Source organism: Gallinula chloropus, assembly GCF_964237585.1.
Source record: "Gallinula chloropus genome assembly, chromosome: 1".
NCBI lineage: Eukaryota > Metazoa > Chordata > Aves > Gruiformes > Rallidae > Gallinula > Gallinula chloropus.
In genome coordinates, this window is record NC_140085.1 from 107,310,926 (window position 1) to 107,335,280 (window position 24,355).

The following is a 24,355-nucleotide window of genomic DNA, read 5'->3' on the forward strand; positions in this document are numbered from 1 at the left end:
AAACTTGTTGAACATACTTTCATTTCCCCTATTCTTTGTTTTTCTGAACTTTATATTTCATGTTACCCCAGAGGAGTTTAACAAAGAAACAGGACAGCTCCTTGTTGGGATGGACACGCTACCTTCTGATCTAAGGGATTATGTCAAAGAAGACAATAAACGTTTTGAAAAAGAACTCGAAGAGTGGGATGCAGAACTAGCTCAGAAAGCACAGCAGGAAAAGTTGTTATCTCAGATACCAAGGGCACCAGCACCCTCACCTGCTCCAGGTTAGCTCCTTCTACATGTTTACAAAAGGGGCAGACCCAAAACTCACTGGGGTTTGTATGCATTGTTTTGAAACTTTAGAAAGGAAGAAAAAGTTAATTTGTGTAATCTTGAATTATAGCTATTTACTTGGCCAGGGTAAGTGTACTTGCAGTTTAGTTTGCATTTATTTTTTTATTTAAAGGAAAAAAAAAAATTGCTTCTGACTTGTCCCTTCCAGTTGTGCTTAGCTTTTATGGTTTGGGTTTTTCTTTTTTTCCTTGTAGAAACTTTGGCCTTTTAACTTAGTAACTGTTAGCAGCTCTCACCAGTCTCTGAGAATTTGTCTGTAAGTGGTGTATAGTCTTCTATGCAGAATGAATGAGTAGAAGACCTACCTTATTTTAAATTGGGACAGAATTTAGATCTTGAGAATCATTCTTGTATGGAATACTGTTCCATAGGGTAAAAGTAAGGGTGTTAAAACTGGGGAAAAGGCTCTGAACAGCAAGGCCAGTGCTGTTATGAGCCCAGCTAATAAAGTCTGACCATAAAACATATGCCTGCTTGCACAGAGAAAAACCTGCCAGGTTTTAGGTTCCCTGTTTGCTGTGTTGTAGGCGGCTGCATGTACACTATGTGAAAGTTCACTATTGATTTGTGTATTGAGACTTCTGTCCAGGTGTTCTCATAGATTTCTTATAACTTACTGGTGACTACAAACAACATAAAATGTGCAGTGATTACATGACACTTCTCTGTGTGCAAACTCTGTGGAGAGTGGCTTCATCTTCTACATGTTTTGTCTTTGTAAATACTTTGAGACTGGTTTTAGTTCTTTTGTTGCTAATGGAAAGTACTAAATGAATGTTTTACTAGTCTGCCAAAATTTCCTTTCGTTGTGTAAGGAATATAAGACACTATTTATGCTATCAGTTTTGATGCCCTCAAGTGGGGGAGACCTTGCAATTTCCATTAAGTCAGAAGAATATAATGTGTTGATTATTTTGTGAAGTAAAAATGCATCTGGCACTCAAGTGTGTGTAGGTCATTCCATATACTGGGTCTGTATCCCACAGAAGGTCCAGGTACAATCTCATCTTTCTTTGTAGTTGTCCCCTATGTGGTTGCCCCCGACTCAAAAACTTTACTGGTTCGAATACAAATGATACTTTATAAAGACTTTATGTGTGGGTTACTGCATCTGAGAGACAGTGACCCAAATAAAACTAATCAATAATAAATCCATGCTTGTATTAACACACAGAATTGTTATCTTATTTCTGTCACTAAGTTCAAGCAGGAGAACCAGAGTACTTAGAGCAGCCATCAAGAACTGATATTTCGAAGCACTTAAAAGAAGATTCCGTACAAGCAATCAATAAAGCTTTAGCTGAACAAGAAGATAGAGGTCCAGAAGCTATAATGGATACGGTGAGGATATTTTGAAGCTTGAAATACTTCTCTCTTATTTTACAAGTGGAAATGATGTAAAAATGTGTCTGTATATTTTGTAGAAACAGCGGTTTACATTTCAGGGACTGACCAACACTAAACTCCATCCAGACAGCAAGTACTGCAGTAACAAGCCTAGTAGGAAAAAAGTGCTAAGATAGATGTCCTCTTAGGCAATTAAAGTACTTGCTAAGAGAACAGCATGTTGTTCAAATGACAGTCATGTTTGTGCCAACCATCTTACCAGAATGTTAGATGGTTCATTTATTTTTGCTTATGTTCCATGTAAAAGACTTGAAAAACACTGCTTTAAACATTCAGGTTTTTATCTCAGAGATGGAAGACTACAGTCGCATTTCCTTGAAGGATTTATGGAAGCTAAAATAGCTTTCAAAAACAAGTGTTGGGTTTTCTTAAACAGTATTCTGTAGCTTTAATGCAAATCCACAAGTTGATTACAGTTTTTAGTTCATCAGATGCTTATATTAACTTAAAATAGTTACAAGAATTATTGTTGAGTAATTGTTTTCACTTCATACGACAAATGCTAAGAAGACTTGGAAATTAATTACTTTTGAGTTATTAATGAAACTAGTATGTAAGTGTTTTCTTTCAGCAATTGGTTTTTTTCTTCACCATAAATACATATGTATAAAAATGACCAATGCATTTGCCAATAAAGCAAGTAAGGATAAAACATACAAAAAGTACACTATAACTTCTGTAGGCACCTCTAGTAGCCACCAGAGATATGAACAATTCAGATCTAGCTAAAATCTTAAGCAAGCTTCCTAAGTTCACATATGAATCCTCATTAGATGAAAGCAATCTAGCCCCAGCTAGTTGGGGCCAACACGAAAGTCCTCCGAAAGCATTTGAAAATGATCTGACAGCTTGTTGACTCTTACACCTCATGTGTTTTTCATCCCTCTTTTCTGTGGTGGAGAGAAGCACACTGTCTTAAACTGAAATCAAATCCAACTGGGAAACTAATGTAACTCTGGATGAAAAGATGCTTTACCAGTACTACTTCAGGCTACAGCATATCTGACTCTATTTTTGAGCTTTCGGAACACAGAAAAAGTTGAGGGAAGCCTGTTTAATACGAGTTCCCTCCAGCTGAAGGGATAGCTATGAAGATACCAAACCCATACTAACATGTCCTGCAGGATGCTGTCCTCTGTGGGCATCTGTCCTGGTGGAATGTGGAAGAATCTTACAGACTTGATTCCTTGGATCAAGTGATTTGGTTTAGGCTGATGACACTTCGCACAGTGATCAGCCTTAGGACTTTTGTCCACAAGACTGTGGTTGAGGAACCACATGGGGAACACCATGATAGGCTTAATGAGGTACATCCAATATTTTCATTGTGTTGTTTTTCAACAATGTGCATGTCTCTCAAAGCAAAAGCTCCCAAACCATGCAGATTCTTTTATATAGAAACAAATATATGTCAGCTGTTAGAATGTAAAGCCAATTTCTAGCTAATCAGAAATTACTCATTGTTTAAAGGCTGCTCTCTGCATACCCAAGTTTAAGTTGGGCAGAATTGTGCTTCCTTCTCAATGTATCAGCTTTCATTCCAATTTCATTCCAATCTACTTCCATATGCATTCTGACATGCAGGGATTTGTTCCTTCCATCCATTTTTTTGTTTGTCCACTTTAAAAGAAGGAAAGCCAACATCCACCTAACAAACAAGGTAGTAGGTTAGTCACCAGGTGATCATTTGTGTCCATTCTTCCGCCCTCTGATTGCTCAGTCCTCCTTTGTATTTCTGCAGCGCTGGATGTAAATAGGTACTATGTGTGTTTTGGGAATCTATTCTAAAAGAAGCTGTTGTAACAGTTGCAGAATGCTTAACATGGCCCTAGCTCTGTGTTTAGTCAGATTAGAGCCTATGTTTAAGTTCTGTGAATGTTGTAAACTGGCTGTTTGTGTACCAGTCGACCATATGAGCAGAGTTTTTGTCTAAAAAACCAAACTTGTTTAAATGTAATGCACCTTTACATATTCTTTCAGATATCTGATTGCTAGTGGCTTTTTTATATCTTCCCTTCCTGCCAGAGCATCAGGAAGTGTCACTAGGCCTTTGCCTAGTGTGAAAGAATCAGGTAGTTTGGGTGTGTTCAGTAATTTTTTGGTGCAATGTATGAAAAGAAGTGGTGGTTCCCGGACTCATCCTTTCACAACTTCCTTAAATTTGAGGTGGACGTTAGAGTTGCAAGACTGGCATAGTAACCTGTAAAGATGTAATTAGCAAATAAAGAACAAGTTAAATGTTTTAATAATTATGGCTTAATTTTAAAATGTACTGCTTAAAAATAAAGAAACTGTAAGTAATTAGAGAATATAAGTGATGCTTACAATCTTCCTCCGAACTTCAGCAGTGCACATGGTTTTACTTAATTGATTAGCCTGTCAGTTTGAGTCTCTTAATTTTCTCTATTTACTGTTTGTGTTTGTTTTCCCCCCACACACGTGCTGATAACAGTTTTCTTCTGCAGAGCTCTGATAATGCCCCAGCTCAACCAGCTCCTAACCAGCGAGTTGTAGAGGTGGCGATTCCCGATGTAGGGACTTTTGTGATTGAGTCAGAGGAGGGGGGTTATGACGATGAGGTACATCTGACTGCAGTCGTGTGCACCACTCCTCAGTGCTTTCTTGTGCTGCCTGATGAGAACTTCTGGCATGTTTGCACACCGTGACACCTAACGGGTCTCTGCCAAACTAAGCGCTTAGCGATTTGTAACCTTAACCATGTCTGAATTTGTAACAAAATACGAAAGGAAAGCACTGGCTACTCTAATTGGGCACGCTTTGCATGGTACCATTGACACTGGAGGTATATTTGTCTCTTTAGTTGTGAAAGTGGAATGTTTGTGTTAGGTCAGATAGGCTCTGAGAGACTGGGGGCCACTACTTTGTATAAAAAGTGCCAGGATAGTGCGCGCAATGTTCTTAATGTTCGTGCTTTCTTGTCAGTCCAGTAAAGCTGATGTTCTAGTCTGATCCTTTACTTGCCAAGGTTAAACTTTTCAGGCTGCAAGGATTACATTATCCGTGGAAACAACCCGAAACTGATACAGCTGATGGAGTTGACTCTTCCAAAGCTTAAGACAACAAAATGTAAAAAAAAACCCTCGTTTTTCTCAGTTCAGATCTAGTGTGCTGGGTGTACCTGGTACTACATGAGGAACAGAAGAGAAGCTAGTGTTCTCATCAGAGATGTTATTTTCTGGTGCCCTCTTTTAGCATCAGAAAGCAACACTGTACCAGGTCATCACACTCTCCTGCATTGGCACTGCTTACTCCAGGTTTGGTTTGGTTGGGCTTAGCGTTGCCACAGCCCCTGTTCTCAGCCCACCAAGGACACATTCTCAGACACCTATGGGAAACTTTAGCTTTCCTACACAAATGGATACTTCAGGTCATTGTGCCCTGTAATTGTTGTAACTGGGAATACAGGATAGGGAATAAAATTACGTAGTTTGTGTCATTATGCTGTTTGACTACTCACAGATGAGTAGTCTCCACCTTTTAAAGACACAAGGACTTAATGACCTGCTTTCTGGGGATTTTTGTCGCTTTTTCCACTAGTCTCCACATGCTGTTGTCTTTTCAGAGGGTGAAAACTTTCTTCCCTGCTCCCTTGTTCTTAATAATAAATGTGTTCACTTTCTTTTTAATGTTGTTCTTAGGCATGCAAAAACTCTTCTGGGAAGTTCAGGGTTTCTTCATCTTCTGTTCTTAAGGGCCAGCTTTAGTTGCTGTGCCAGCTATACCTTGGGCAGGGAGAGAGGGAGTGTTTTTCTTTGTGCACAGATGACGAAGGAGAAAGGTGTTTCTGAATAACCAGATGTATCAGATTGTGTGTAGCTGATGTGAATAGCTGTGAAATGTGTGTCTCAGTGTTTGGCTTTGTGTTCGTTAAAGGTTTTGGGTTTGATTCTTAAGTATTTTTCCACAAACGCTTCAGGGACCAACTGCATTTGCAGCAATGGGTCACTTAATCTGAGTGAATGTGTGTAAGATACAAGCAGTGTAGTTTACTATGCTTTTAATATAGTGTGCATAAAGTGTGATTGGGGTGATTTTTTTCTATTTGAAATCTTTTTTTATTTTAATCCATTGGTGGCCACGGGTAGCACTCATTCAGTATGCAGTTTCTGATGGATACTAATGCTGAACGATGCATGTTGCCTTTCCTGGGAAATTTTGATCATGTAACTGTTAAATAGTGTTTGACACAGTTTTTGAGTATTTTGGTTTTGTAAACTTCCTTTAATCATCTGTTGTTCTAGTAAAAATGTACACACCTGCCATGACTGATTTGCAGAACATGCACACCAGATCTGTATTGAGACGTGCCATTTCAATGTATGCATGCATTAAGGTTTTTGTGTGGGTTTTTTTTTTTATCTTGCATGAGACTAAAAGCATATTGAATTTGGTCATTAAAATATTAATCATTCAAAACTTTTACCTTAAATCCCCTGTGGCAGGTCATGCTGACCCCGAACATGCAAGGTATTATCATGGCTATAGGTAAAGCCAGGAATGTTTATGACAGGTGTGGGCCAGAAGCAGGGTTCTTTAAGGTACAACTAACATTTTTGACTTTCTCCTCTGACATTTCTTGTTATATACGCCTTCCTCCTCCACCCTTTGATGCATATAAAGACTGTTGCAGCGTTTATACATACTCCTCTGTGGTACCAGCCCTCCACTTAGATATTTCTGCCTTGAAAAGTAGACAGCTATTTCCCTTTTGATTCAGCAGAGAACATTGCCTTCGTATCAGTAGCTTATGTACCTCTCTGCATTTTAGCTTTCTAATAATAGTAGCAAGTAACATGAAACCTGGACATGTAATCAGTGAGAATGAGGGGGGTATTCCCCACTAGTAACTTAAAACATGCCTTTGCTAGGCTGTTTGGAACATCAGTTGTTTTCACGTAGGGACATCAATGTTCTGTCATTTGTTGTTCATTTCAGAGAGATGTTCTTGGTTTGTATGTCTCAAAAGATTTATAGTAAATCTAAATCACTTTCTTTTGTGTAGCTGCATGGATGTCAGTAATACTTATGCAGTGGTTTATTACTGGGAATTAGACATTAGGCTTCTTGTGGTTATTACTCTTCACAGTGATACCAGATTTAAAACCGAGTTAGTCGTCTTAACTACAGAAACTTCTGAAGATTTTTAGCTCATGAGCTTTTGAGTTTTCAGCGTGTTAGAAAGGGGGTTACTCTGACGTGATGTAAAATCCTCTCAAGTGTGATTTGGTGGGAGGGAAGAAGTTTCTTCTTTGTTGTTGAGTAGCAGTCTGTTTTCTTCTTAATTATTACGGTATAGTTACACCAAAAGAAACAAAACCCCCCTAAACAGCAACCGAACAACACCCCCCTTCCTCCCCCCAAATTCTCAACCCCCTATGTAAGAAAACAGAAGCCTTGTGGGTTGCTTTCTCTGTGTGGATTTTTGCAAAGGATACTTACAGAAGTGTTGTGACAATAGCACTTGTTTGCAGGGCTCTTTCTATTTCCATGCCTGCTCTCAGGGGATGGAGATAATCCTGCCATAGCCAACATTTAGTGAAATGATTTTTGGAGTGATTCAGTGCAGAATTCAGTTTGTGGGTTCCCCCCCTGCCCTCCCCTCCAAATTTACTACTTAAAATAAAAAAGATTACATCTTTTCGTTAAGATGAAAAAAATAGTCATTTGATGAAATTGTACTCTTTACCAGGAAGTTTAGTAACACCAGATTATTTTTTTAATAGAAAAGGTGTGGGGTTTATAAAATGCAGTTAAAAAGTAAATCATATTTAGTGCTTTGGGGTAATCAGAACGATGCTCAATTGAAAAGTTTTTGGGTGTTGAATAATTAACCATTTATTTTCACTCCATGGGGGACAGAATTTTTCTTTGAGTGAGAAAATGTTCTGATACATAAGCTGTTGAGAGTAGAAAATTTCCTTACTCATTTTATGCTGCATCATATTTGCAGTAGCTTAGAAGAGGTGGAACATGCTTATTTTTTGAGGAATACATTAGTAAGAACCTATGCAGATGACATGGGCCAACTTTGTAACAAAATTTGTATTTTGAAACATCAGAAAAAATCTCACATTACTCCATAAGCTTATTGTAGAAGCTTCTGTGAATTTTTAAATACTGTTGAAGCCTGGGTTTCTTTGTGTTGTAAGGGTTTTATAAAATGAATGGCTACAGAAAATGATGGGATTTACCTGGGGTGGTTTTTTTTAAGTGTAACCCAGGTAAAACCTGTTTTCATGTGGGTCATTTTTACTGGCTAGATTTCGCTCCCCTTCTAGATCTTAGGCCAGAGACATGGCTGATACAAACCCAGTAAGATACCCCTTGATCAGAGACCTCTTCAAATCACCCTTCTTTAAGCTTTATAGACAGTTCCTTGTAGAATGTTTACCCTAAGATCTTCATGGAACATTCTCAGTGGGAAAATGAAAAGATCTAGCACTCTTTTTCAACCCTCCAACTTTTACTGTTTTCAGTGTTACCCTGTAATTTTTCATTGTACATGGGATTTTTGAATCTGTAGCATACCATTTTAGCTTGTTTAAACATGCATATTAAAATTACAGGGCTTGTGTTACATTTTTTTTTTCCTACTTCTAAGTAATTCTCTGAAAAAGTAAATGTCTGATAGGAATTCCTTTTTTGCTTCTGGCCTCCCTAGCCCAATAAACTGGGTTTAATTGCATAGTTATTCTTGTTTAGTTTCCAATGGCAGAACTCCTGGTGTAAGATAGAAACTCTGTCTGTGGCTTTTCATATTTATAATTGGTTCTCCCACACCTCTGGGTTTTATGATAACACGTGTGATTTAGTATTTAAAAATACTGATGCAGAGCATCCTCAGGTTTTGAAGTTCTCTGTATACTTTGTGCTTAGGCCTTTATGAACAGTATCCAACCCATGTGCTTAGTTCTGAAATAAAATCTGCATTAGTAGAGGATGGGTGCCCAAATTTCTGATAGTTAAGATTAGTCAGGAAGTTACCTGCTATGTCTGCCAGGTATCTTACCATAAAAGAATTTGAAACGCTTCCTGGGATAATTTTCTGCCTGCTTTGGAGCCTTATTTTGAGTGTATGTTGTACTGAAACTTTGCTACTGTGTGAAGCTGCTGCATTAAGTCATCTGTTCCAAGTTGACATTTAGTGTTAGCAAACAATCTGATACCTCCCTATTTTGAGAGATAAATTACAGGACACATTAATATTTGTTACCATTTTTTCTTAATTATTTTTTTTGTTACTCTTCTTCATGCTGTGTAGTTTCAGTGAATAAAATCTAATGAACATAACAGACGAGGTTCATTAAAATGAATGCGGTGGCAAAGCTGGAAATGCAAACACTTCTGAGGGCCTCTAAAGTCGATCTAAAATATTCAGTGAGGACCCTGTCCTGCCCTATAGGAGACTAACTATTTGTTTTGCTGTATTGTTGTCTTCAGAAACCCTACAATTTCATTTTTGTTGAAAGAAATTTTCCATTCTCACTTCTAAATTCATACGTGTTCATTAAACTTCCTGCAAAACTGATTTTATTCATGTATTTGCATTTTAACCATTTATTAGAGGTACCTATCTTATCTTACTTAAAATTTTCTTCTAAAATCATGTATCTGGAATCTTACCCTGCTTGTGGGCTGTAAATGCTTAAAGAAACTTCTGTAGGGATTGGATAAACCATCTCTCACGGAGATAGAGAACCTGCTTGGGACTGCTTTTGAAGTGAATGTCTACCTGGTATTTTGGCAGGCTTAGTTGAGGAGAGGTCGGAATAGCTTTACCATTTGTTGGTTTTGTGGGTTTGTGTTTGGTTTTGGTTGATTTTTTTGTTTGTTTGTTTTGTTTTGTTTTTTAAAATTAGTTCAGACTTGTTAGAAGGGTGGAGTATTCAATTGTTAAGAAATGATTTTGTAGGCAAAGGGCCATGGGATGTGAAATATCCTGTTAGTGTCTGTGGAGTTTGAGTTAAAAGCCAGAAAGAATAATGTGTATTTTTTTAAACTTACTTAGGCAATTAAATTGGAATACACACGCCTGCTGAAATTAGCCCAGGAAGATCCACCACCTGAATGCGATTACCGTTTGCGTCACGCAATTGTTTACTTCATCCAAAACCAGGCACCAAAGAAGATAATTGAGAGAACATTGCTGGAACAGTTTGGAGATCACAATCTTAGCTTTGATGAAAGGTAATAAGGTCTGAGCGTCTCATTTCCTGTGCTCAGCAGCGTTCTCTGATGGGTGGAGAACACCCATTTGTATTCCCATGGTGCATGTAGTAGAGGAAGTGCAATGTGTTTGGCTTCATTTCTAGTTAATAGCTTGCCACTGGCTTTTGTAAAAAAATATTTTTATAAAAATCTCTGAAGAAGAGTAAACGAGAAGTTGGGCTTCTGTCATTATGTAATTGGGAGAAATATTCAGTGTTGCTTGTATTATTGCACGTGGATTCCTGTACTGTCTTTCAGAATAACTGTGCAAGGCTGTGTCGCTTGCATTCTTCACTCCCCTGCAAAGCCTTGCAAGCTAGGTGGGCAACTTGAATGCAAGACAATGTCTCTTTTCCACTTGAAATTCCAAAAATATACTTAGGTAAATAAGTACATTGTAAGGTAGAGAACATCAGTCTGATTTCTATGTAGTTAATAATGCTCCAGTGTTACTTTTGCCAAGTAAATATTGGGGAACTTCAAGCAATCTGAGCTGTAAGCAGAAAGACTGAGCCATGTGGCAATTTAGCAAAATAAAACAAGTAGTAATTCTTAAATAGCACGGACCTCCATCACATGTACTTCTTCTACTGGTTATATATGATAAGAAGCACATTTGCCATAGTGTTTTCATGATGTTTTGTGTGGGGCTGTAGCTTCTACTGTTTGAGGCTGCTGTCTTTGTTTGGATTGTACCCTTTGTGACGTTCCAGCAATACTCCATGATTTCTTGTTGGTTTTTTGTAAGGTGCCGTAACATCATGAAGGTTGCTCAAGCTAAACTTGAAATGATAAAGCCAGATGAAGTAAACATGGAGGAGTATGAGGTCAGTATTTTTTTATGCTTTAAATTAAATTGCTATGGGAAATAGTTACCAGTAAGCTGAAATTTTATCTTCACAACTTTCTTCTTGTCTTACACTGAGAAGCTAAAGCCCATTATTGAAAGGCCTTTTATTTGTAGGCAGACCTCTCTCATCAGTTGATGAAAAGTTGGGTTTTTTCCCCCCACAAGTGAAATACCAATGGCTTGAGCCATAAATAAGTGTCAAGTGTGAGTTTGTCCTTACTGCTTAGCGTGTCTCAGTGTCACTGACAGCATTTTGTAATTTATCACCATAAGAGCTTACTGACTGGCTTTCTCTAGTCAGAAACAGCTAGCAGTGCAGGAGTGAGAGTGGTCAAAGCCCAGACTTGTACATCTTGAGAACTGGGTCACAGGCAGAGTCACATTTGTGCTTTTCCTCCAGCTGTCTCTGCAGGCATTCCCAGTTTTTTATGAGCACTGGCTCCGTTTGTTTGCCGAGACCATACGTAACCAGTTCATGCATTTAATTCCTCCTTCTGTGCCATTTAGAAAAAGAAAGCAAACCTCAGACATCAAATAATCGTGACTAATATTGGCCAAAATAATTGCTCTCATATTTAAAGCTAAGTCTGTAGCTGGTTTTACAGCATCAGTTTCAACTGTGCATGAGCACTGTTCATTAAGGTCTCTTAACAGTGGACAGCTTACACCTCATTTTGCTATTAGGGCCAAACAGCTTGTTCAGCAGCATTATGGGAGTAATTTTTCCCTCAACAAACCAAACAAAAAATATTTACTTGTCATTTCTCATTACTGGGTTCAAGACCTGCAACAGATGCTACTACTTCACAGCCTGCCCTCCCCAGCCTGTGAGGGGGCCTTTTTGTTTGTGTTTTCTAGGCTGTGCAAGGCTCAGGACTGTACTGCTTTCTCAATGGCGCTGCACAGGTAGAATAAGCAGTGCTGGAAATAGCTTTAGGAGTGAGGGAGTGCGTTGGCTTCTGTTCCCCAGCAGATACGTGCCGCGTGGTAGTTCCTGAGACAGATAGTTGGTGATTTCTCTAAAGAATTTATCAGCTTTTGTCCTGTATAGTGAGTTGGTGCTTCATTACCCCATTCTCATGCTCTTTGTGTTGACTTTCTTAAGTGGCTATGTATTACGCTGTGCTGTCCCCTATTAAATTTTTAATCTATAGAATCATAGAATGGTTTGGGTTAGAAGGAACCTTAAAGATCACCTAGTTCCAGCCCCCCTGCCATTGGCAGGGACGCCCTCCACTAACCCACGTGCCCAAAGCCCCAGCCTGGCCTTGAACACTGCCAGAGAGGGGTAATTGAAAGTTGGCTACTAACAGCACTAAAAGTGCCTTTCCTACTTACTTACATGTTATGTGTACCAGTATGTATGGATGGTAATGCAAGAAGATAAATGTTTTGTTCCAGTGTAAATGTCTCCACAGTCTGAATTGCGTTTGGCTTTTTTGTCACTTCCCATGTGAAGTGTTTGGGCTTTTCCTGTATCATTCTTACATTGAAAGTTAAGATTACTATTTAGTATATGAAGCAGCTTTCTAACACTTTCTGAATAAATAACTGCGTGTAATGTAGGGAAGATACAAAAAGACTACTAGTTTCTCAACACATTTTTGAGAAGAAAAAGGTATCTCATGGGGTTCTGAGTCTTGTTTCTTCAAAAGTGCTGCTTTTTGAGGATATTTAAGAATTTTCTTTTTATTGGGGATAGGGGGGAGAGGCGGGAAATTCAGGCAGTCTTCACATGTGCAAGCTCACTGAGAGTCCTTAGCACTTACTGTGAGGATTCAGCACGGAGTGAAGCGTATTATGAAAATGAAAGAAAAAATGTATTTCATGTTTGTGGATGAAATTCCATATACCCTTTCTTATATACAGAGATGGCATCAAGACTACAGAAATTTCAGAGAAACAACCATGTTTCTCATGGTAGGATTGGAGTTCTTCCAGAAAAAGAGGTAAGTGGTAGTATAGAACTCAAACATAGTAGAGCAATTTGAAGACAGAATGCAATATTGATAAGCAAAGCTATTTTTTAAAATTACTAATTGTTTGACGTGTTCTTCACTGTAGTTAAGCATTTATTCTGTTCATTAACGTCTTCGGTCACGTATCTACCTCTGAGCTTCCTGCAACTTCCTATTCTTGATTTCCATTTCCAATCTTTCATCAAGCCATGGATTCTTAAGAGCAGCATCCACTGTACTCGTCCTACTCTTAATTGCTCTGGGTATCCCATAGACGTGAAAAACCTTTCCTCTCTGGCCCCACACATACACAATAGATTTATCTCCTTTCACCAGCAATCACAAATAGTCAGGTCCCCATCTTGTCTTTTTATTGGGTCTCCTGACAGAAGCAAAGTTTTGCCTTCTGCATTTGTCTGAGCCAGAATTCCACCTGTGATGGGCTTTAAAGGTCAGGAAAAAAGAACATACTGGAGGAAAACTAGCATGTGTAACTATCATAGTTGTAGCTGATTCTTCTCAGCTCCGTGAGGCAGTGGTGATTCATTCCCTTTTCTTTTTGAAGCAAGTCAGTGATTGTGGCTATATAAAAATTGGTGACATTTATGTACTTAATGCTAAATTTATTCTCTGATCTACTGCATGCAACAAGGATGGTGATTACAGTATAAATGCCTCAGAGCATTCTGCAAAAGAGCCTTTGAAACAGAATTGTTCCAAAGTACCTATTCCTCCCGTGCCCAGCCAAAGGAATGAAGCGATTAGCTGCAGAATACCCTGTGGCTGTTGTCTGTGGCATAAAAATTGAGCTATCACATGATGCAAATTTTTGATTGTGGAAACAGTTCTGTAGTCAGTCACTGATTATTCATATGTAACACAATAGGTAGGGGGAATTACACTGCAAATCAAACTTAATTTCTTTTCTGTAGGTTATGTAGTAAATTGCTTCATATTTCTCTTTCTTGTCTTGTGTGCTCTCAGAAAAAAAAAAAGAGACAGGCACCAAACAAAATGGGAAGAATGATTGGGAAAGGCATGGCATTGTCTTTGTGACAAGCAGTGTCTTTTGTTCAGTGGCCAATACCATGACCCCATAGTCTTGGTTTGTCTTCTGGTTGGCAGCATGTAATAAATAATTCATGCATTAATAATCAAAATTGCAATATGCCACTCTTTCAGTCTTCACAGCTTATGTATGAAGGTTGGTCAGAAGATTGCCTGGCTTATTTGAATAGTAAACACTCTGGTATTGCTTGATCCCTTAAGGAGACAAAAATGTCATGGGTGTGGTATATTGGAGCCCTCCTTGTAACCCCTAGACTTCATGTGTGCTCTGAGCGTGCTGGCAGGAAGGGAAGGTGCTCAAGTTCCTTGGTGCTGGGACTCCAGAACAGCACCTTCAGGTGTAAAAAAAAAAAAAAGGGTTTTCACTATTTTGCTTCTTACCATAATATATTCTGATTATGCCAGGGGAAGGGAGGGAAGCAGAGGTTTCTGCAACAGTGTTTTTGTATAGTTTTCCTTTATTTACATTAATTTGTAAAATTAAGGGGAGGCATTTGTTACCAGACATGTTTGTAATTTAGAAAACAAGGCTATAATGACCAGCCTTGTGTGCTGATATGGGTCAGAAGTGAAAAAATACTCTTGCCAGACTGGTCTGACATCCAAAGACGGGTAGCATTTATTCCCTTTGGCAAGAAAATGCAATTTCACAAATTCTTCAAGAGGCATGTAATACAAAGACAGTAAGATTAGAGTTAAACATGCTTAGAGGATGGGTGAGGATCTGGGTATCCACTGACCCGCTCTAGAGGCACCTATTGGCAGTTACTCATGTCTCAGCTGTGGGTTCCCATAGGGCTGGTATTTACTGAGGCTCACATCTCGTACGCTCCAGAGGGCAGTACCATCATCCTCACCCTGCAAATGATACTAAATTGATGAAAACATAGACCTTCATAATTGAAACACAACTTTCATTAGCAGGACTGTTTTGAGACTTTTTTTTATTCAGAAACCCATTTCCCTCAGTCAACCAACTCTCCTTAGTTTTAATAACACTAATTGATAGCTGGCAGCACTCAGTCTCTAGATGGAGCCACAATCGGCCTTTATCCAGGCGGCCTCTGATTTCCTTTTTGTACTGTGTTGAGCAAACACAAAATCAACATTAAGGAAGTGCTTTGGTGTATCTTTTTCATGTCTACTTTCAGTGATCCCTTATGGTGGTTGACAAGGCCCTCTTTTCACTGCAGGTGGAGAATTGAATCTTTCAGGTGTGTCATCTCTGACCCTATATAGAGCAGGAACCTGCAGTGGATGAGATGAACGCAGCCAGCTAAGGAACATTGGCGGGGGCTTTCTTGCAGCTCACTCTTCTTGTCATAACTGAAAAGTGAGCAAACTGTAGACCTTGGCAGTTGCCTTTTAAGTTTCTTGGAAAGCCAGTATGAAGCCTGTGAAGCCTATGCACTTCAGGTGTGAAAAGGCGGAATCTGTTGCTCATTTACACTGTAGTCATATTCCTCAGAGTCCCTTTAGTGCTGACCCATGAGCTTGCGGTCAGCTCCTCATCCATCCCCAGATGGAGTTCCATGTGCTGCAGGTACCTTCAGCTCCTTGTTTGTGCCCCATGCTACATGGGTTTGCACAGAGACATTTAAGCTGGGCCTCCAATGAAGCTGGCTTACTGACATAACTTCACAGTAGATGCTGAATCTTTGATACTTGGCTTCATCCTGCTCTTCTGAACAGAGAGATTGGATGATAAAACTTGGAAGAACCATTGCTGTTTCAAGTAGCTTTTTCTGTCCTTTTTATGTTGTCTCCTTGGGAGGTGTTACTGTAATTCTTGGGTTTGTCTGCTTTGGAAAATTCTAACATATATTTTTAGTTATGGTCTTGGGGTGTGCACGCATAATTAGCCTTTTTTAGTAGTTTGGTGGTTTGATTTTGGTAATTTAAACCTTAACCATGACCTCCTGTTGTTACAGGAGTGAGCAAGTGCACAACATACTGATCCTCTATCAGTCCGTTAGAAAATTTCTCTTCATAGATGTTTTTTTTCCCCCAGTTTGGTTTATAAATGAGCTGTCTAACTGTTTGGTTTTAGGATATCTGGCTGAGGTGCTTTCAGGCACTGTCTGTCGTAACGGGGTTTCTCTCAGTCAGAGAATTATCAATTTAAGCTGTTTGCTGAGAGTGGTTTGCGGCAGCGTAAGGAGAGATTATTAGTATGTGTGTGCAGGGATATATGTTGATTACTAACTGCTGGGTTCTTAGGTCTTCTTACTCATCCGTTACCAATTAGACTTGTATTTATCTTCTGCATTTAAAGATAGAAACCTCAACAGTCTTACCGACATTTCAGCTTTTGAAATGCTGCTGTTGTGGCTTCTTCCATCACTTTATACTTGAATAGTTTTGGAAGAACTTAGTGAGGCTAAACGTTCACAGTTTATTCTTTAGGAATAAACTTAAATTAACAGCTTGAACTCCTGTTTGCTGAGGTGGTGAATGCTCTCAAGATCTATCTGGCAATGGAAGATCGAACCTAAGGTGACACAAACACACAGAGGAAAAATGAACTTTTCCTGTATGCTCAAGGCCAACCCAAAGCTGGTTTTGAAGTGAGGGGGATGATAACCATTGGTTTCAGTGAGCTTTGGATCAGACTTGACGTGACAGTGACCTAACCTGATAGCAGAATAAGTTGGTTTAATGTGCATGAAAGACGAAATCACGTGGTAGAAGAAATGGCGTTACAAAGAGGTTGGTGGGGACTGGTGGACTTGGCCATACAAGCAGGTGAAGTTACCTGCCTTGTGACAGGCACAGTGGTTAGCTTGGAACAAGCAGGTGGTACCCAGATGCTGCATCTAATGCGTGTGTTTCTTTACTGCAGCTATATGGAAGCCTTGCTGTACCTGATCTATGCTTACCAGAATAACAAAGAGCTCCTGTCCAAAGGCCCGTACAGGGGGCATGATGAGGAGCTGATCTCTCACTACAGACGAGAATGTTTGCTTGTAAGTGAAGGGTGAAGCATGTTTCAAAAGGTTGAGCTTGCTGCACAGCTGGAACAAAATAAATCAGTAGAAAAGTGTTGCCATCATGTAAAATGAAATGAACAAAAAACCCTTTTCATTAACAGGTTAATACTTAGACTGGGACAGGGTGGGTGGGGGGCAGTTGGGAGGAGAAAAATAAGGAGGAAAACTTTATCCCCATTTTTTTCAATAATTAATCATAATCTTTATTATTGTAAATAATGTGCTCATTGCCATCGTGCCTGGGCTAGGTAGGAGCAACAGTTGACAGTGCTGGTGAGCAGACTTGTCCTGTTGCCACAGTTTGTCAGAGAGACAAATGCTGGAAAATGCATCAGCAGAAAACAATTTGTTTTTTCCCTGATTATATTACTATTGGTAGTAGTGAGAAAACAAAAGCAGGTGATAGGACCTCAGTCTTTAAAAAGAGTAGCTGCAAAGGTGGAGCTGGCAAAATGAGGTGGCTTTGAGGAACAGCACAAGAACAGGTGGTTTAATAGATGCCTCACTGCTATGAACAGTAAAGCACAGCTGTGATTAATACAAACGACCAGGTAGCTTCCTAGGAACACCCTGCTTTAAATCAAGCAAGCTGATGCATGTCAGAATGTGAAATGCTGTGTACTTAAAAGCTTTCCTTTTTTGTGGTGGTTTACGAAGAAACTAAATGAACATGCTGCAGCACTGTTTGAATCGGGAGATGATCAGGAAGTAAATAATGGCCTGATCATTATGAATGAGCTTATTGTCCCGTGTTTGCCATTACTACTGGTGGATGAAATGGAAGAAAAAGATATTGTTGCTGTGGAAGATATGAGAAACCGATGGTGTTCCTATCTCGGACAAGAAATGGAACGTAAGTCATTTATTTGTTAAGGGAAAAGGCCCTTGCACATCCCTTGGGTGTTGTTTGGTGGGTTGGGGTTTTTTTGTTTCTTTTAGGGTTGTTTGTTTGTTTTTTTTTAATAAATTTGATGCTTTTCATAAATTGAGCCTAAATCTATTCTGCCTTGGTAATGTATTTTGGTCTACCCCAACTCATGAATCATCCTGCACACATTTAAATAAACAGCTTTTCCATGTACTGCTTGGGGTGTTAGGCCTTAAAGGAAACCTACATTTTGAATGGAGAGCATTCTTGGCGTTAGCCAGTCTGAAGGGGGGGTTAATACTAACATCTTACTAGGAATTGGTGTGTCCTAGTAGATATTGCTGGCAGACCTGAAGAAAGTGGATTATTCCAAGTGATACTCTTCCTATCCACCAATAAAAAACACACCTCAGTGCTGGGCAGAGAAAAGAGGATCCCACCTGCAGAATAAATGCTTATGATTGTTCTTCTTGTTTCATTTGCAGCTAACTTGCAAGAAAAGCTGACAGACTTCCTGCCAAAACTGCTAGATTGTTCTACAGAGATCAAAGGTTTCAACGACCCGCCAAAGTTGCCCTCCTATTCCACCCATGAACTGTGTGAGAGATACGCCCGGATCATGTTGTCCCTCAGTCGAACTCCAGCTGACGGAAGATAAATTCTGCCACCTTCCTAAGCACATTGTATAAACTTTTTTAGTTCTTAAACCTTGCCTTCCTGTCACAGGGTTTGCTTGTTGCTGCTATAGTTTTTAACTTTTTTTTTTTTAATTTTAATAACTGCAAAAGAGAAATGACTGTACAAACTTTAGCCAGACTGCAAACAGTTAAAGCTGAGAATCGCATGGCGCTCAGTCGTTTCAACCAGAATTGATGCAACATGCAAGTCTGATCATTATGGCAAAACTGCTTTTTTGCCACTTATCTGTTACAGTATTACTTTGCTTTTATCTTAAGATCCTTTACTTTATCAACAGCTGTCTGGATCATTTTGTGACTGCAACTACTTTAAGTGTCCAGTGCTGTGTAAATACATGGTACTTGGTAGCTTGTAAATGAAATGAAAGAATAAAGTTTTATTTATGGCTACTTTCTGTGTTTGCAAGCAGATACCTTGTATATTAGTGTAAAATACGGGTATTTTTAGAAGAGATGCAGTATATTGGCGGGTTACTCAATTTTATAAACAAGGTTCTTCAGGATTTATGGCCAGCTTAGTTACAGAGAGTTGGATATTACTGTATATGAACATATCAAAAAACTGTCACACTATTTTACACTGTGTTATCCTGTATATTCTTTACTGATCTGTATGATACTGCAGCAGAGCACTTCCGTGTGTGTGTATGTGGCCATGCCAGTCTATCCTGAGAGTAGGAACTGGCTTCTGAGGCAAAAAAGAAAAAAAATAAATTGGCACCTTCCTTCTGTTCTTAAAAAGAAAACTAGAAGAAAAAAAAAAAAGAGTATTTTTCATTAGAAATCTGTTATACCCTCTGAGCAAGATTCCTAGAAATTGATCTAAGTAGAGGAAATAAAGGATTTTAAAAAGTGGAATTTGTGAAGCTTAAGAATTAATTTTTTATATATATATATAATTGGTATTTTAGTCATACAGATGACCAGAGATAAAACTTTACATCAATTCCTTACATAAATTGGGTTACTGTTGTTGCAACAAAATATCTCAGAAATCTTTTATTTGTCATCATTAAATTTCTATTGGAAGTAAAAAAGATCTATAGGGAGTGTTTTGTTGACCTGAAGTACTGTCTGGTTTTAATGAAGAAATGTAATTATCTTGTGGGAGAAGAAATGTCCTGTGTCCTTAGGTAATCCTGTTACTGGCCACTACTTTGATTGCCGCTCTTCATAGAGAGTGTTTTGTGTTAGAACAGTAAAACACATGACTATTTCTTTGCTTGCTTTCCTTGGGGTGGCAATGGGCTTTTCCTTACAGGCTTTCTTTCCAGTGGTGGTTATCTGAGTACCAGCTGATGAAGGAACACAGGGAGGAGGGAGGAGTGGTTGAGCTCAGACGGCCCAGAAATGCCGTGGGCATGAACGCAGGCATCTCGCCTGCAAAAAGAGTCAGAGTTCGGTCTTAGCACCGATCAGTCGTCAAAGTTTTTCACTCTTGAGGGAGGCTGGGTCACAATATACAGTAAATAGAGTGTGGCCTCCAATCAAAAATCTTTCAAGGGATGTTTTCCTCTTCTGTTTTCACTTAAATGTTTCTGTAATTCTGAACTTTGTCAAACTCTACATTTATTTTATCGGGGTTTTTTTCCTTAAAAAAAGAATATTGAGCTCTTATGCATGCAGTACTACCCAGGAGCCCTTTTTTAGGTCTGAAACTACTCATGTGGGAAATGCCACCTCTTAAGGAAAAGGAGTTGCGTATTACAAAAAGGGTGAAGATGGATTTTACAGGATTTCATATTTTGCATCTGTTGCTCTTTGATCTGAACCTCAGCAAGAAGCCTGCTTAGCCCTGTGTATTTTTAAGCAAGGTTTTGGACAGGTTAGACTTCTCCTTTGCCTTTTTCAGTAATGGTAAAACCAACCCAAAGTGAAAGAGCAATTCTACTTCATCTCTATAACAGGTCTTAAACTGGAATGCTTTGAAAAGTTTTTAAGGAAGGCTACCCTCTACCCCTGCAGGAGCCTCATCATCTTCATCTGTGTCGTCTTCCATGACAAGCACGGGGGGAAGGCACTCTTTTGAAGGTAAAAAGAGGAAGAAGTTTTTTCACTTGAGGAACATATATTTAAATTAAAAGGAAGCAAACAAAGATGAGATTATTTTCTTCTCCTTAAGTTGTTGTTTTGGGGATTTTTTTTTCCAGTTTCTTAATGTATGAAAACAATCTATTGTAGTTCGTAGTACTGAGGGTAAATGTGTGTCTGTTTGCAATGACTGGAATTCTTTTAGTTGAATTGAGGTCTGTCTGAGAGAACAGAAGCAAATACATATGTGCATTAATATTTTAATATCTGTTAAATACCTTGCCTAAATTTAAATCTTCAGCTAAATTGTTAAGGCACTGTTTTGTCTTAGAAACCTTACTCTTGGTGCCGCAGTAAGATAGGCGGTAGACGCAAAACCTGTGCAAGTAGCTGTGCAAAGCAGTAAAGCAGCAGTTCATTTGGCTCCCCAGTAATCTGTGACTGAGTGATGGAAGGAAGGAAGCATTCCTCATCAGTGTGGGAATTGTGAGGCTTTTGCCAGGGTTGGTTTTTTTTCAGTTTATAGAATGCAAAGATTAAGGGAATTTAACTCAAATTCCCTTTACTAAATTACTGGCAAGGGTGGGGTTTTTTTCCCCAGATTTTGCTTCATGCTCTGGAGGACCCTAACAGCAACTGCAGTCTTTATGTGCTCCTTCTGAACCCTCCCCCCACACGTTGCCTTTTCAGCTGACCTGTCATATTGCTCCACTTGAACTGATCTTCTGCTGGCATCGACAACCCTGTTGTTTCTAGGTGAAGCTGCTGCTGCAGGTCTGTTGGTTCCCGCCTAGCAGAAGACCATGAGCAGCAGCGTTCATCTGAACAAGTGATGAGGATTGATGGAGCCAATTTGTACTTCTGAGATGTGGTATTTGAAATCTTGTCAGATGCAAGGGCATACATTTGACCTTCATTACTGAGTCACTGGTGCTTTTTGAGTGATCTGTACATTAACCACAGTGAAAAACTGGCCATAGAATCATAGAATGTCATGGTTTGGAAGGGACCCCCAGGATCATAGAGTTCCAACCCCCCATGCCACAGGCAGGGCTACCAACCTCCAGGCCTGGATCTACACAAGGCTGCCCAGGGCCCCATCCAACCTGGCCTTGAACACCTCCAGGGACGGAGCATCCACCACCTCTCTGGGCAGCCTGTTCCAGCACCTCACCACTCTTTCTGTAAAGAGCTTCCCTCTAACATCTCATCTAAACCTTCCTTCCTTTAGTTTTAATCCATTCCCCCTTGTCCTGCCATTGTCTGCCCTTTTCCAAAGTCGATTCCCCTCCTGTTTATAAGCTCCCTTCAGGGACTGGAAGGCTGCAATGAGGTCCCCCCGCAGCCTTCTCTAGGCTGAACAAGCCCAGCTCCCTCAGCCTCTCTTCATAGGGGAGGTGCTCCAGCCCTCTAATCACCTTTGTGGCCTCCTTTGAACCCTCTCCAACAGTTCCACATCCTTCTTGTATTGAGGGCCCCAGATCTGGACACAGGACTCCAGATGGCGCCTCACAAGGGCAGAGTAGAGAGGGACAATCACCTCCCTGTCCCTGCTGGCCATTCCTCTTCTGATGGAGCCCAGGATACCACTGGCCTTGCAAGCTGCAAGAGCACACTGCTGGCTCATGTCAAGCTTCTCATCCACCATGACACCCAGGTCCTTCTCACCAGGGCTACTCTCAAGGAGTTGTTCTTCTCCCAGTCTGTGTCTGGGATTCCTCCAGCCCAAGTGCAACACCTCACATGTGAACACATCTCCTCTAGAAAATGTTGAGTATGGGCGTAGTCAAAAGCATGTGCTTCATGTTCAAGCTTTAAAATCCCTAAAATCTGACAGTGTCTGTATTAAATATCTTTCAGATTAATTTTTGGTAACTCCAGTGTGCATGTGAAGACTGAAGCTCCAGAAATGTACCCAACATCGACAGGCTGTTCCTGTGTGTTACTGTCCAACAAACATGAAGGTCCATAAAGAGCAAGAGCGGTGGTTGGTTTTACTCTTCAATCTGTGCCATTGCTTTTTCTCACTACCCAGTGTGTCCAAGTGTCCATGGGAGGCCTTGCACAGGCACAGGGATGTTCATGAAAACATGCACCGCTCTAAGTGCGTGATAAATCACATCATCTATCCAGCATTTTCAATGTGAATACGGGCATGGACATTTTAAAGGATGTATCCTGGTTTTGTGTCTAGAACTCTGCAAGAAAAGTGTGTATCAGTCATGGTGCGGGGAGGAGAGCAGTCACATCTTTCCAGTCCGTGCTTCTGGAGAGGGTGTTAATGCAGATGATAAAAGCTCTTGTCCAAAGAGTCTTTTTACAAAATGCAGTAGGTAGAATTCAAAAGGGGAGTGATTCCTTCAAGTGGAATGGAACCCAGATTTCCTTTACTTACCGTGTCCTTGAAGATCTTCTGAAATCCTGGGCTTGATGGGTAAGCTACTAACTGAGAACACTCTTAATTCCTAAGGAGTGTCTGTCTTTGCAGGCAAGCCAGCAGTGTTGGTATTCACCTGGTTGAAATTCCCTTAGCAGAAACTGCTTGTTTCAACTCTCTATTTCAGTTTTCATCTTTGTGGGAGCAAAGCCACAAAACTTTTGCAGGCACCTGTATTTCCTATAGCTCTGGCCATTGTTACTGTATATGTGTGTGCTCCAACTTTATGGTCACACCTGTAAGATCGTGGACTTGGCTATGAACTCTTCTTCATGAATTGCAGATCTTCTTCACTATACTGAGGAGGAGACGCACACTTGCTCAGGAACAGCTTCTTCAGTCAGCACTTCTCAAAGTGACTTGCTTTCTGATGGTTAGGGTCAACCCAAATCCCCCTCTCACAGGCTGCGAAAGGTCTGATGTGAAAGGTTTATTTTCAGAATGTCATTCATTGAGTGGATTAACCCTAACTGCTGGGGCTGTGGGTATTTGTCATCTATCCCTCCATACCTTAATTGAAATATAAAGGGTTTTGCTCCAGGATTCTTTTCTTCTCTTTTTATTTTGCATTTTTCCCCTCTCCCTGTTGCTCCCCACTGAAGGCACTGGATTTTGCAGGCTTTCTAGCAGGTTTCTTCTGCTTGCAGCTGATCAGCGTGGGCTTCAGCTTTCACCTTGGTGGGCTCCGGAGTGCTTTTCTGGGAACCGCTCTGGTGCGTGTGCCTGGGCAGGATCTCTGGGTCTGGTAACACCGTCCACACACATGCTGTCTGCCACCTCACTCTGCAAACCCCGAGTAGGAGAAGTATGGAAAGTTCATTCAAGCTGCAAACTTTTTCTGTGTTGTCTCTTGGCGTGTTTTAAAGCCAAAATAAAAATAATAACGTGTTGGAGGCTGGCTTAACTGAAGGCTTCGGAAGCACGAGGGGTGCCTTGTGCTCTCTGCCTGGGCACTATCCCTCCAGGTTACCGAAGGCTGCGGAGGCTGTCCCTGATGCTGAATATTCCTCACTGCATCCTGATCCTCGTGCTTTGCCTGGAATTACTCAAGCAGCAGTCAAAGGCAGACCTTGGCAAAAGGCAGCCGTGTCTCGCTGTGCTGGAACCTTCAGTTACCTGCGCGCTCCCTACCTGTGCCTGTGTTCTGTGTCTAGGTGCTTCCTGTCACTTCCCGGGACTGCATTTTCTTCACTGAAGAAGCTCTCTGACCCTCACTGTAGATTTCCTTCAAGGAAGAGAGCCTCTATTTTGTCTGGGACCTTAAATCTGTGGCAGGGGCACTTTGAATTTAATTGTGAATTAAGGACTCTGAAAAACTCTGGGAGTTTGGGGAGTGTGAGGGTTTGGGTATTTTTTAATTATAAATAATATAGAACTATAAGGTAGAGGGAATTACTACATAAATAGAAAAAAAATTATATGGATTAGGAAAAATAAGAAAAAGTGTTAATGCACTTTGAAAACAAGCACCTTGTGGTTT

General features: G+C 40.1%; 1 protein-coding gene across 2 annotated transcripts in view; it reads left to right on the plus strand.

Moving 5' to 3' along the window:
* The window catches only part of USP25 (ubiquitin specific peptidase 25), a 92,385-nt gene extending 73,588 nt beyond the window's left edge, over positions 1 to 18,797 (plus strand). Inside the window, exons 17-26 of one of the 2 annotated variants that reach the window (XM_084269769.1) lie at positions 72 to 269; positions 1,541 to 1,680; positions 4,212 to 4,325; positions 6,210 to 6,305; positions 9,776 to 9,954; positions 10,724 to 10,802; positions 12,695 to 12,774; positions 16,694 to 16,817; positions 17,499 to 17,694; positions 18,195 to 18,797. In XM_084269769.1, coding sequence (XP_084125895.1) covers positions 72 to 269; positions 1,541 to 1,680; positions 4,212 to 4,325; positions 6,210 to 6,305; positions 9,776 to 9,954; positions 10,724 to 10,802; positions 12,695 to 12,774; positions 16,694 to 16,817; positions 17,499 to 17,694; positions 18,195 to 18,367 — 1,379 coding nt within the window. In that variant the 3' untranslated portion in view covers positions 18,368 to 18,797. The remainder of the gene's footprint in view (positions 1 to 71; positions 270 to 1,540; positions 1,681 to 4,211; positions 4,326 to 6,209; positions 6,306 to 9,775; positions 9,955 to 10,723; positions 10,803 to 12,694; positions 12,775 to 16,693; positions 16,818 to 17,498; positions 17,695 to 18,194) is intronic. The other variant, XM_084269770.1, reaches the window with a different exon arrangement.
* The last annotated feature ends 5,558 nt before the right edge of the window (positions 18,798 to 24,355 follow it).